Source organism: Electrona antarctica (genome assembly GCF_951216825.1).
Source record: "Electrona antarctica genome assembly, contig: scaffold_313, whole genome shotgun sequence".
Taxonomy (NCBI): Eukaryota; Metazoa; Chordata; class Actinopteri; order Myctophiformes; family Myctophidae; genus Electrona; species Electrona antarctica.
Window position 1 is genome coordinate 18,820 of NW_027638035.1, and position 12,565 is coordinate 31,384.

Genomic DNA, 12,565 nt, shown 5'->3' on the forward strand with positions numbered 1-12,565 from the left:
ACCCACAAATTTGCATAGCCCACACCCACAAAGTAGCTGAAACCACGCCCATCAAATTTGCATAACCAACTCCCACAAAGTAGCGGGAACCACGCCCCTTCATTTGCATAAACCGCTCCCAGAAAGTAGGCGGGAGACACCCACTAATTTGCATAAGCGACACCCAGAAATGTGCATATACCACACCCAAAGTAGCCGGAACCACACCCTTCATTTGCATAAACCTGCTAATTTGCATAAGCGACACCCACAAATTTGCATAGCCCACACCAACAAAGTAGCCGAAACCACGCCCCTTCATTTGCATAAACTGCTCCCACAAAGTAGGCGGGCGACACGCACTAATTTGCATAAGCGACACCCACAAATTTGCATAGCCCACACCCACAAAGTAGCCAAAACCACGCCCATCAAATCTGCATAACCCACTCCCACAAAGTAGCGGGAACCACGCCCCTTCATTTGCATAAACTGCTCCCACAAAGTAGGCGGGCGACACGCACTAATTTGCATAAGCGACACCCACAAATTTGCATAGCCCACACCCACAAAGTAGCTGAAACCACGCCCATCAAATTTGCATAACCAACTCCCACAAAGTAGCGGGAACCACGCCCCTTCATTAGCATAAACCGCTCCCAGAAAGTAGGCGGGAGACACCCACTAATTTGCATAAGCGACACCCAGAAATGTGCATATACCACACCCAAAGTAGCCGGAACCACACCCTTCATTTGCATAAACCGCTAATTTGCATAAGCGACACCCACAAATTTGCATAGCCCACACCAACAAAGTAGCCGAAACCACGCCCCTTCATTTGCATAAACTGCTCCCACAAAGTAGGCGGGCGACACGCACTAATTTGCATAAGCGACACCCACAAATTTGCATAGCCCACACCCACAAAGTAGCCAAAACCACGCCCATCAAATCTGCATAACCCACTCCCACAAAGTAGCGGGAACCACGCCCCTTCATTTGCATAAACTGCTCCCACAAAGTAGGCGGGCGACACGCACTAATTTGCATAAGCGACACCCACAAATTTGCATAGCCCACACCCACAAAGTAGCCGAAACCACGCCCATCAAATTTGCATAACCCGCTCCCACAAAGTAGCGGGAACCACGCCCCTTCATTTGCATACCACGCCCCTTAATTTGCATACCACGCACCTTCATTTGCATAAACTAATCCCACAAAGTAGCCGGAACCATGCCCCTTCATTTGCATACCACTCCCCTTCATTTGCATACCATGCTCCTTCATTTGCATACCATGCCCCTTCATTTGCATACCACGCAGCTTCATTTGCATACCACTCCCCTTCATTTGCATAAACTACTCCCACAAAGTAGCCAGAACCATGCCCCTTCATTTGCATACCACTCCCCTTCATTTGCATACCACGCACCTTCATTTGCATAAACTAATCCCACAAAGTAGCCAGAACCATGCACCTTCATTTGCATATCACGCACCTTCATTTGCATACCACGCACCTTCATTTGCATGCCACGCACCTTCATTTGCATAAACTAATCCCACAAAGTAGCCGGAACCATGCCCCTTCATTTGCATACCATGCCCCTTTATTTGCATACCACGCACCTTCATTTGCATACCACGCACCTTCATTTGCATAAACTAATCCCACAAAGTAGCCGGAACCATGCCCCTTCATTTGCATACCACTCCCCTTCATTTGCATACCATGCCCCTTCATTTGCATACCACGCACCTTCATTTGCATACCACGCACCTTCATTTGCATGCCACGCACCTTCATTTGCATAACCTAATCCCACAAAGTAGCCGGAACCATGCCCCTTCATTTGCCTACCACTCCCCTTCATTTGCATACCACGCCCCTTCATTTGCATACCACACCTCTTAATTTGCATAAGCCACTCCCACAAAGTAGTTGAAACCACGCCCACAAAGTAGGCTGGACACTGCCCACTAATTTTCATAAACCATGCCCACAAAGCAGGTGTGACGACGCCCACTAATTTGCATAAACCACGCCCTCATAGTAGTTGAAACTACGCCCATCAAATTTGCATAAACCACTCCCACAAAGTAGCCGGAACCGCCCACAAAGCCGGCGGGACACCGCCCACTCATTTGCATAAACGACGCCCATGAAATTTGCATATGGTTACATAACGAGTAGGCGTGGCCTAATATAATGAGAGGTGTGGCCTAACATTACGAGAGGCGGAGTCATTAACGAGAGGGTGTGTGTGTGTGTGTGTGTGTAGTAGTAGTAGAAGTAATACATACGAGATGATGCCTGATCTTCTGACATCCATATTTGGTTGACTGGATGGTATTGTCCTCACCTGGAGAGAAATGCCCCCGGAAATATGATTATTTATTTATTCATTCATTCATTCATTCATTCATTCATTCATTCATTCATTCATTCATTCCCTCCCCCCGGAAATAAATAAATAAACAATGCTAATCATCCATCCATGTGTGACAATTGTTTGACACACATCATGTCATGTCATGTCTATAGCAAGAGGTGGAGGGGGGGGGGGGGCAAAGCATATTTTAGACTGATTCAGTATTGACCATATTAAGCCAGGTCTCACGGCAGACAGCACTAATATAATAAACAAACGTGAACGGAGCACTGCTGCCAACATAGTACACGCATAATGTGGCCATACTGGCATACTCACCATAAGCCTGGTCAAGGTTTCCCCCTGGTGGACGTGTCATTTCCAACTATTGCCAGTACATGGAAACTAGGGGCTACTGATATATACTATTCTCTGCCTATCGGGACGTAACTCGGACGGCGCTGAGTCGGGTCTTAAATACATTTCAATTGTACATTTAGGTAAAGTGTGATTTATTTGGATTTATCCTTATTATTGTGAAAGATGTCCCCCAAATGTAAATTATTAATTTATTATTATTATTTTAATAATTATTATAAATGTGCAAAAAATATATATATAATTTATTTTACATGATTTCCTCTGATGAGTCCTAGTAGTAAAAAGTAGTAGTAAGGTTGAAATCGTTTTTTTGCAAGTAGAAATTAATCCGGGTTTTACAGGGTTAGTCATTCATTCATTCATTCATTCATTCCCCCCGGAAATAAATAAATAAACACGGCTAATCATCCATCCATGTGTGACAATTGTTTGACACACATCATGTCATGTCATGTCATGTCTATCTATAGCAAGAGGTGGAATTGACGTCAGATCTTCTACACAAAGCAAAACAAAAGGGAGCAGTGCACCACCCTGTGGCAACAACTGGCACTGCTGACTGTTACAAATTGACAGAGTGGATTATCTTGGATTACGTCCGCCAACATACATTCCAATAGTACATTTACTTGACCAAAAGGTAAAGAGTGATTTATTTTGATTTATTCACTCTGGATCCTTAGTCCTTGGTCCGAGGTCACGAATCTTGACTTGTCTCGAACCAGCATCCTCTCACACCAAAGGCAACTGCCAGAACCACTGAGCCACCGTGGAATACTCTGAGCCAAGGATTGAGGGTATATTTATGTGACAGGTGGGACATTAGGACCTGGGAGCCGCCTGCCCAGAGCAGAGCAGAGCGATATTTATGTGACAGGTGGGACATTAGGACCTGGGAGCCGCCTGCCCAGAGCAGAGCAGAGCGGTAGCTTGACAGAGCCTCTATGTTAAAACTCCCGTGAGATCAATGAAGCTCACGTTTGTTCTCGTTGGGTCGTGTGCATGTAGCGTCAGTGCCCAGCAGCACCCGTCGCGTCCGTGTAAATCAATTGACCAAGGTATGTTACAACAAAGGCTTACACATTGTAGTCTGTTGCATTTAGTATGATTTAGAGTTGTAGAAACTGTTGGTGCTGTTCTAGAAACTGTTGGTGCTGTTGTGGGGCTACAGAGCAGACTACACAAGGACCCAGTGTCCACACACACTATTTAACAGAACACAGGTATGAGTCTCACACTTCAATGTGGATTATGGTGGCATGCGAAAGGTAGCCCTTTGGCATGCAACCACCTTATGTCATACTTTTAATACACATATTTATTATGATGGGGAATTAATATTGTTTCTGTATTTCATGGTAGAACAATGTCAGACCGGATCTAGCCCGTCTCCGGACCCCCCGGGTTGAGCTCCTTTGGACCCCTACGACGTAGGGTCCGGTCTCACCGGATTCAAGCGACATGGGACGCAATCTGACTTTCCCTGACTTAGCCCTGTGCTGCGGTGTGGGTGTCACGCTGACATATTCCAAACGAAGCATATGAACGCTATAGGAGACAACGAACCATCTGACCCCCCCCGCGAACGGCTCAGAAGCCGTTAAGTATTTTTAATGTTTGTACGACCGTTTTGCCAGCTCTGAAATTCTCTCTTCGGTCCCTCCTTGTTGACATCTCGGTTGGCTAGCTGCGCCTACGAGGCGCGTAGGGAGGCGCTGCTAGCCAACCGAGATGCCGAGAGGCGGTACAATGGGATGTCAACAAGAGAGAATTTCAGAGCTGGCAAAACGGTCGTACAAACATTAAAAATACTTAACGGCTTCTGAGCCGTTCGCGGGGGGGGTCAGATGGTTCGTTGTCTCCTATAGCGTTCATATGCTTCGTTTGGAATATGTCAGCGTGACACCCACACCGCAGCACAGGGCTAAGTCAGGGAAAGTCAGATTGCGTCCCATGTCGCTTGAATCCGGTGAGAAGGAACCCTACATAAAGTCATCAAAATGTCAGAAACTTTAACGTAGGGTTCCGAAAGGAGCAAGACCGGATCCAGACCTGGCTAGCCTGAATCCTGCCTGCTGGGTATAAGTGCCTTGGGCCTAGGAGGTAGGAAGATAGGCTTGCCAGTATATGTTTATATTATAATGAGTACTTATGATGGGTGCTCGGTGTCTAATTGCTCTGTTGTATATTGCAGGCTGAACTGGTGACACAGAGTGGTCAGCAGACAGCCATTGCTCTTTTCCTCAGTTTTATTTTGTTTTTAATTGTTTCCATGCTCTTCAGTGCCTCCAGTATTTTATATAACCTTATTGAAGGAAACCTCCTGTACTGTATATTTTACTGAATGACCGTTGTTACCCCCCTTCACACACACAGAGGCATACATACAGCAAATGTCTGCTTGCTTTTTAGTCTACTAAGCAATGCTTAGTTTTTTATTTATTAGTCCTTATTGGTCGCGTTACTAAACGTTCCTGTTCTCCCTTTGAGCTTCTTAGTAGTGGGTACTGTATTTATGAGCATTGTATGTCTGTCATGTTTTTTTGTTGTTGTGTATTGTTTTGTTACTGGCAGAGCTGTGTCACTTGTTTTGCCTCTTGTCTTGGCCAGTTCACACTTGTAAAAGACTTCAGTCTCAATGTGGTTTTTACTGGTTAAATAAAGGTTAAATAAATTGCCTAAAACACTCACATTCCAGGTGACTAAAATGTGACTAAATTAAAACTATTCAAGGGACTGAAATGAGTTTGCTGCCAAAAACACAACACTGCATGATGTCACCTCCGTTCTTTATTTCCCCAGAGAGCAGAAACGGTCCCCACAGGTCAGGTCAAAGGTCATTCCGACTGACAGACAGACACTCGGTCAGACACTCAGCGAGTCACTTGATTGATTCATTTACAAACACAGCGCGGCACCGAGTGCCGCGCTACGAGCTTGTAGGTCTGCTATTTTTGGGGGCCACTGTCTGTCTGTCTGTCTGTCTAACAATCTGTCTTGTCTGTCTGTCTGTCTGTCTGTCTGTCTAAAATAGCAGACCTACAAGCGCGTAGAGCGGCACTCGTCTGCTATTTGGGGGCCACTGTCTGTCTGTCTAAAATAGCAGATCTACAAGCTCGTAAGTGCCGCGCTACGAGCTTGTAGGTCTGCTATTTTGGGGGCCACTGTCTGTCTGTCTGTCTGTCTGTCTGTCTGTCTAACAATCTGTCTTGTCTGTCTGTCTGTTTAAAATAGCAGACCTACAAGCTCGTACGAGCTTGTAGGTCTGCTATTTTTGGGGGCCACTGTCTGTCTGTCTGTCTGTCTGTCTGTCTGACAGTCTAAAATAGCAGACCTACAAGCTCGTAGCGCGCCACTTGTAGGTCTGCTATTTTTTTTAAATAGCAGACCTACAAGCTCGTAGCGCGCCACTTGTTGGTCTGCTATTAAATAGCAGACCTACAAGCTCGTAGCGCGCCACTTAGGTCTGCTATTTTTGAAAAATAGCAGACCTACAAGCTCGTAGCGCGCCACTTGTAGGTCTGCTATTAAATAGCAGACCTACAAGCTCGTAGCGCGCCACTTAGGTCTGCTATTTTTGAAAAATAGCAGACCTACAAGCTCGTAGCGCGCCACTCGGTGGCGCGCTATGAGCTTGTAGATCTGCTATTTTTCAATTGCTAAAGCATACATAATGCTAACATGCATCAAACCATTGTGATGTTGCATTACCTACATTTACTGGGGACCCCCTGGACAACCACCAATGGCCCCTGGGGGTCACCGGACCCCAAATTGAGAAGCACTGGCATACATTCTAAGCATTTATGCTCAGTTAGCTTTTATAAATGTCACTTTAAACGTGAAAACCGACTGCGCTGCTGTCTAGTCGTGTTCAAACCATTGTGATGATGCATTACCTACGTTTACTGGGGACCCCCTGGACAACCCCCAAGGGCCCCTGGGGGTCACCGGACCCCAAATTCAGAAGCACTGGCATACATTCTAAGCATTTATGCTCAGTTAGCTTTTATAAATGTCACTTTAAACGTGAAAACCGACTGTGCTGCTGTCTAGTCGTGTGCAAACCATTGTGATGTTGCATTACCTACGTTTACTGGGGACCCCCTGGAAATCCCCCAAGGGCCCCAGGGGGTCCACGGACCCCGAATTGAGAAGCACTGGTATACATTCTAAGCATTTATGCTCAGTTAGCTTTCATAAATGTCACTTTAAACGTGAAAACAGACTGCGCTGCTGTCTAGTCGTGTTCAAACCATTGTGATGATGCATTACCTACGTTTACTGGGGACCCCCTGGACAACCCCCAAGGGCCCCTGGGGGTCACCGGACCCCAAATTGAGAAGCACTGGCATACATTCTAAGCATTTATGCTCAGTTAGCTTTTATAAATGTCACTTTAAACGTGAAAACCGACTGCGCTGCTGTCTAGTCGTGTTCAAACCATTGTGATGATGCATTACCTACGTTTACTGGGGACCCCCTGGACAACCCCCAAGGGCCCCTGGGGGTCACCTGACCCCGAATTGAGAAGCACTGACATACATTCTAAGCATTTATGCTCAGTTAGCTTTTATAAATGTCACTTTAAACGTGAAAACAGACTGCGCTGCTGTCTAGTCGTGTTCAAACCATTGTGATGATGCATTACCTACGTTTACTGGGGACCCCCTGGACAACCCCCAAGGGCCCCTGGGGGTCACCGGACCCCAAATTGAGAAGCACTGGTATAGATTCTAAACAATTTTATTCAGTCAGCTTTTATAAATTACATTTTAAACGTGAAAACAGTCTCTTGTTATAGATATTATAGTTGTAGTTAAAGTACACAGTGTGAATGTCCCTTAACATAACACCAATGCTGAATAGTACTAGGGAGAACATGATAGTATCCGTCCATAGACTGGCCTCTGGTGACCAGATAGGAGCATTACTGCATCTACATTAAGGACAAGTATACAGCCTACTGTACATCCTCAGGGTTCATTGATATAATCTCTGTCTAAAATAGCAGATCTACAAGCTCGGTAGCGCGGCACCGATTGCCGCGCTACGAGTTTGTAGGTCTGCTATTTTTGGGGGCCACTGTCTGTCTGTCTGTCTGTCTAAAATAGCAGACCTACAAGCTCGTAGCGCGGCACCGATTGCCGCGCTACGAGCTTGTAGGTCTGCTATTTTTGAAAAGTCGTGAAAATATTTATTTCAGAAAACTGGAGGATTTAGAAGATTTTTTTTTAACTTTTGAGGTCAGGCCTAAATGGGTTTTGTATGAATAATCTAAATCTCCAAAGTCACTTGTAAGTTGTAACTAAAGCTGTCAAATAATTGTAGTGGAGTAAAAAGCACAATATTTGCCTCTGAGTTGTTCATTTATGTGTTAATGTGTGTGTGCTGTGTTGTGGACAGGTTGTGTTAATGTGTGTGTGCTGTGTTGTGGACAGGTTGTGTGTTAATGTGTGTGTGCTGTGTTGTGGACAGGTTGTGTGTGTCTGTGCTGGCAGTGGATCGTTTTGGGGACAGCGGCGTAGAGGCAGCTTATGGCATCTTTGACGGTGACCGCAATGAGGAAGTGCCTCGACTACTGCAGTGCACCATGGGAGATGTGCTATCCGAGGAATTACAGCACTCCAGTGTGGACAGCGTGTACATGTGCAATACCTTTCTCACCTCACACAGGTTGGATTATCTAATAAATACACTGGTTCTCAGAGTAGGCTCCGGGGACCCGGGTTTCAGGGCATCCACAGCAAAATAAGGAACAGTGTTAAAATCTTAAACTTAAACCTATTTTAGTATTTGGCTATTTGAAAATAGACCATCTACAAGCTTACGTGTCGCAATGTGACATGTTGTGAGCTTGTAAATCTGCTATTTTCAATATACGGTGAAAATGGCCTGAGGCAAAATACATATCTATTGTGTCAATCTAATATATTGCGTAAATTTGAATTGAAAAACTATTTAGACTATATTTGCCATCAGTACATCAACAGTGTTTGCAATTAACAAACGGATCATTGTGCTGCCGCTGCTGTGTTGATTTATAGGTTGCGAACAGCTGCTTTAGGGCTCTGAAGCGTGTGTGTGTGTGTGTGTGTGTGTGTGTGTTTGTATGGTACAGGAAACTAGGCATGGCTGGGCAGAAGCTGGGAGCCTCTGCCTTGCTGTGTTACATCCACCACGAGCCTTTAGGGGAGCCAGGAGGCGTGTTCAGCCTGACCGTGGCTAACGTGGGCACCTGCCAGGCAGTGCTGTGCCGAGACGGCCAGCCTCTAGTCCTCTCTAAGGTCCTCAGCCTGGAGAGCAGTGCCGAGGAGATGGAGAGGGTTAAACTAGCCAAAGCCATCATCACAGAGGTACTAGTTATTGCAAATTTCAAAAATAGTGAAGATAGCTCATCTACAAGCTCACAGCGCATCGCGATGCAACTTGTAGATCAGCTATTACAACTCTGTGCCAATCAATAGCACACTTTCCTGACCTCTGACCACGGCATTGCACCATTTGTAAGATATTGATTCTAATTAGAAGTTGTGTAGTGATTTTTACAGTGTACCGAATGACTATACATAACCAGCCAGCTTCATTACAAGAGTTTAGTAATCTCATCAAGGCTCAACTCATAATACACTCATAATATTATGAGTTTTGCACTTTATGCTCCTCTCTTTTCTCTATCTTCACTGCAATGAGGAGCCTTTAGGCACAACCACGTGTTTCACCCACCTTACTTGTAATGTGATGTGACAATAAAGATTGATTCTGATTCTGACTAATACGTTGCCTATAAAACATGTTTTTTGAGGATAGAAAAATCACACATGTCTTCTTGAGACATTATGAAAATATTGACTGGTTGGAAACTCTTTATACTTTTCCAGATGCAACACTTTAGGATGAAACCCTACATGTACTAGACTGTGTTCTACTCATGTTTACATGTTCATCTCTGTTCTTAATGTTTGCAGGACAACAAGGTGAGCGGAGTGACGTGTTGCTCGCGCCTGCTGGGCTGCTCTTATCTCTCTCCGTGGGTGCTGCCCAAGCCCTGGGTGCACACCGAGCCCCTCTGTCCCCAAGACCAGTTCCTGATCCTGGGCAACCGGGCGCTGTTCCAGAGGGTCTCCTACCACGAGGCCGTGCGTACCGTTCAGACCGTGCGCGACCCGCGCGCCGCCGCCAAGAAGCTCTGCTCCCTGGCCCAGAGCTACGGCTGCAAGGACAACATCGGCGCCGTGGTGGTGTCTCTGCACATCGGCGAGGACAGCTGCACCTGTGAGCCGCCGCTCTCTGCCGCCGGCACTGAGCCCCGAGGAGGGGGGCCGACCACGGCGTGCCCCGCCACCGCCTTACCGGCCGCCGTGATGATTCTCGGCCCCGCCACTGCCGAGCCGGTCACTCCCTCGTGCAGCACCGCCGTCGTCGTGTCCGAGTTCAACAGCGAGACGTCGGCCTCCGAGGTGGGCAGCGAAGCAGGTTCCACTGCCTCCGATGAGCAAACCTCCTCACAAGGTTAGTAAAGTTTAGAATCCGTTTTTTTTATTTTTTTCCTATGCACAGCTTTGTGTGTGTGTGTTTGTAGCACGGAATATGATGATTTGATTGGCTGAGCACGGAATGTGATGTATGATGATATATGATGGCAAGAGCGCCCCTCACTTCACACAAGTGTAATTTTGTATTTAGTTTTCACTTTTTTTGTTTTTCAATTTCAGTTAGTGTTTATAGTTCGTTTTTTAATTAGTTTTATGCTTTAGCTATTAAAAAATAGCAGATCTACAAGCTCATAGCGCGCCACCGAGTGGCGCGCTATGAACTTGTAGGTCTGCTATTTTTGAAAAATCGTAAAAATGCGGCACAAATCTTTGAATAGGTATATATATTCTTTCAGAGCGAACGTTTTTTTTTATTTCGACGTCAGGCCTAAATGGGTTAAAATGGGTGACATGCTCCTTCTTTAACCAGTGTATGATAGTAACCCTGCCTCCTCAGGCCCCGTGCACCGCCCAGAGAGACGCTGCAGCCTGCATCCCGCTGCCACCACCACGCTGTCTGGCGTCATGGTGCCCGGCTCGGCCGGGGCGGGGGGGCCTCACCCCGTCTTGTTCCAGCGGCAGCCCTCCAGTGCCACCTTCTCCAGTAACCACTCTGACAACGGGCTGGACAGCGACGACGAATTACCACTTGAAGGTGTGATCTCCAACGGCAGCAAGCTAGAGGTGGAGGTACTGTTGGACACTGGACCGATCCCAGAGTATTCTGTAGTACTGGACTGATCCCAGAGTATTCTGTTGATCTCGTTATTACGACACTAGTTGTTTAAGCATAGCGTGGGATACTGTAATTACTGTGATTGGGTGTGTCTTGTTTGTGCGTAGTGCAGGTTACTGTAAAGGGTGTGCTGTCGTAGTGCAGGTTACTGTAAAGGGTGTGCTGTCGTAGTGCAGGTTACTGTAAAGGGTGTGCTGTCGTAGTGCAGGTTACTGTAAAAGGTGTGCTGTCGTATGCTGTCATTCATTGTTGATGGCATTTTAAGCGTTAACCATCAAAAAGGGTGTGCTTTAACTGCTGGCCACTGAATTTCCCCTGCGGGATCGATAAAGGTCTCTGTCTGTCTGTCTGTCTGTCTGTCTGTCTGTCTGTCTGTCTCTCTCTCTTTATCTATCTAGGTTGACATCCATTGCTGTGCGTTCCAGCTGCGTTCTGGGCCCCCCGCCGTGAACCCCAAAGACGTTGACATGGAGAAGCGGGGTTGTGACTATCCCAACGGTAAGACGCGCAGGCAGACCAGCGTGGTGGTGTCTGCGACCAACGGCTGCCTCCTGGCCGTCTGCGGCCGAGAGATGTCGGACCTGAAGAAGTCACCGTCCACGTCCAGCCTCTTTGGCAAGAAGCTGTCCAACGGCTCCGTGGTTGCCCCTCAGGTAGCCCTGTCACAATTACCCAGTGGTGTGTGGGAAAGTACTCAAATGTGTTGCTTAAGTAAAAGTATCAATACTGCAATGTGGAACTGCTCCGTTACAAGTAAAAGTTCGGAATTCAAAATGTACTTTATTAAAAGTACGAAAGTATTGGCATCAAAATGTACTTAAAGTACCAAAAGTAGAAAGTACTCACTATGCAGAATGTCCCATTTCAAGTTTCCAAATGTATACAAATATTTTGAAAATAGCAGATCTAGAAGCTCACTGTGAGTTTGTAGATCGTCTATTTTCAAATGGCCGAAATGTATAGAGCTGAAGTGTTTAATATATGTTTTATAATAATAATCTAGTTATTGAAATAATTATAATAATATTCTTTTTAATAAAAAATAGTTTTCAAATGAATGTAAAAGTACAATATTTGCCTCTGTGATGTAGTGGAGTAGAAGTAAAAGTATTGGAAATTCCTCAACATTTTACTTAAGTAAAAGTAGGGTACTTTCGATCACATGATCTCCTCATCGCAAATTGTTTGGGATGACAGACTCGTTTCCATTTCATCTGTATAAATTAGTCTGTGGAGAAATGCATCGCTAGCCTGGCTAATAAGCCAGACTAATATCACACAACACTGTCGCGGTATATCAGTCTGGGCTGGCTCCTCTTGGATTTCATTTCCCGGGGAACATTTTCTCTTTGACGCAATTGGTCAGAGCTACTGTCAGTCAAAGGTCTCAAGCATTGAACGTCACTGTACCAAAGCCCGCCTATATTGCATACCGTGTCCCGATTGGTCCGACCTGTTCTCTGCTGTAGGAAAGAGGCGTGCTACTGAGCCTCGCCAGACCGTAATCCGCTGGTAGGCAACTTTTTTTTGCCAACGGCTGATTCGGTCTGGTTTAT

The 12,565-nt window shown here is 46.0% G+C and overlaps 1 protein-coding gene across 1 annotated transcript; it reads left to right on the forward strand.

Annotated features, from left to right (window-relative positions):
* Positions 1-5,512: 5,512 nt before the first annotated feature.
* LOC306918438 (PH domain leucine-rich repeat-containing protein phosphatase 2-like) lies at positions 5,513-11,985 on the forward strand (the record flags this gene model as incomplete). The annotated part of the gene is made up of 6 exons (XM_079531341.1): positions 5,513-5,562; positions 8,217-8,414; positions 8,860-9,094; positions 9,707-10,250; positions 10,731-10,963; positions 11,408-11,985. The coding sequence occupies 6 exons, from the start codon at positions 5,513-5,515 to the stop codon at positions 11,828-11,830; spliced, it is 1,683 nt and encodes a 560-aa protein (XP_079387467.1). The 3' UTR covers positions 11,831-11,985.
* Positions 11,986-12,565: the final 580 nt, after the last annotated feature.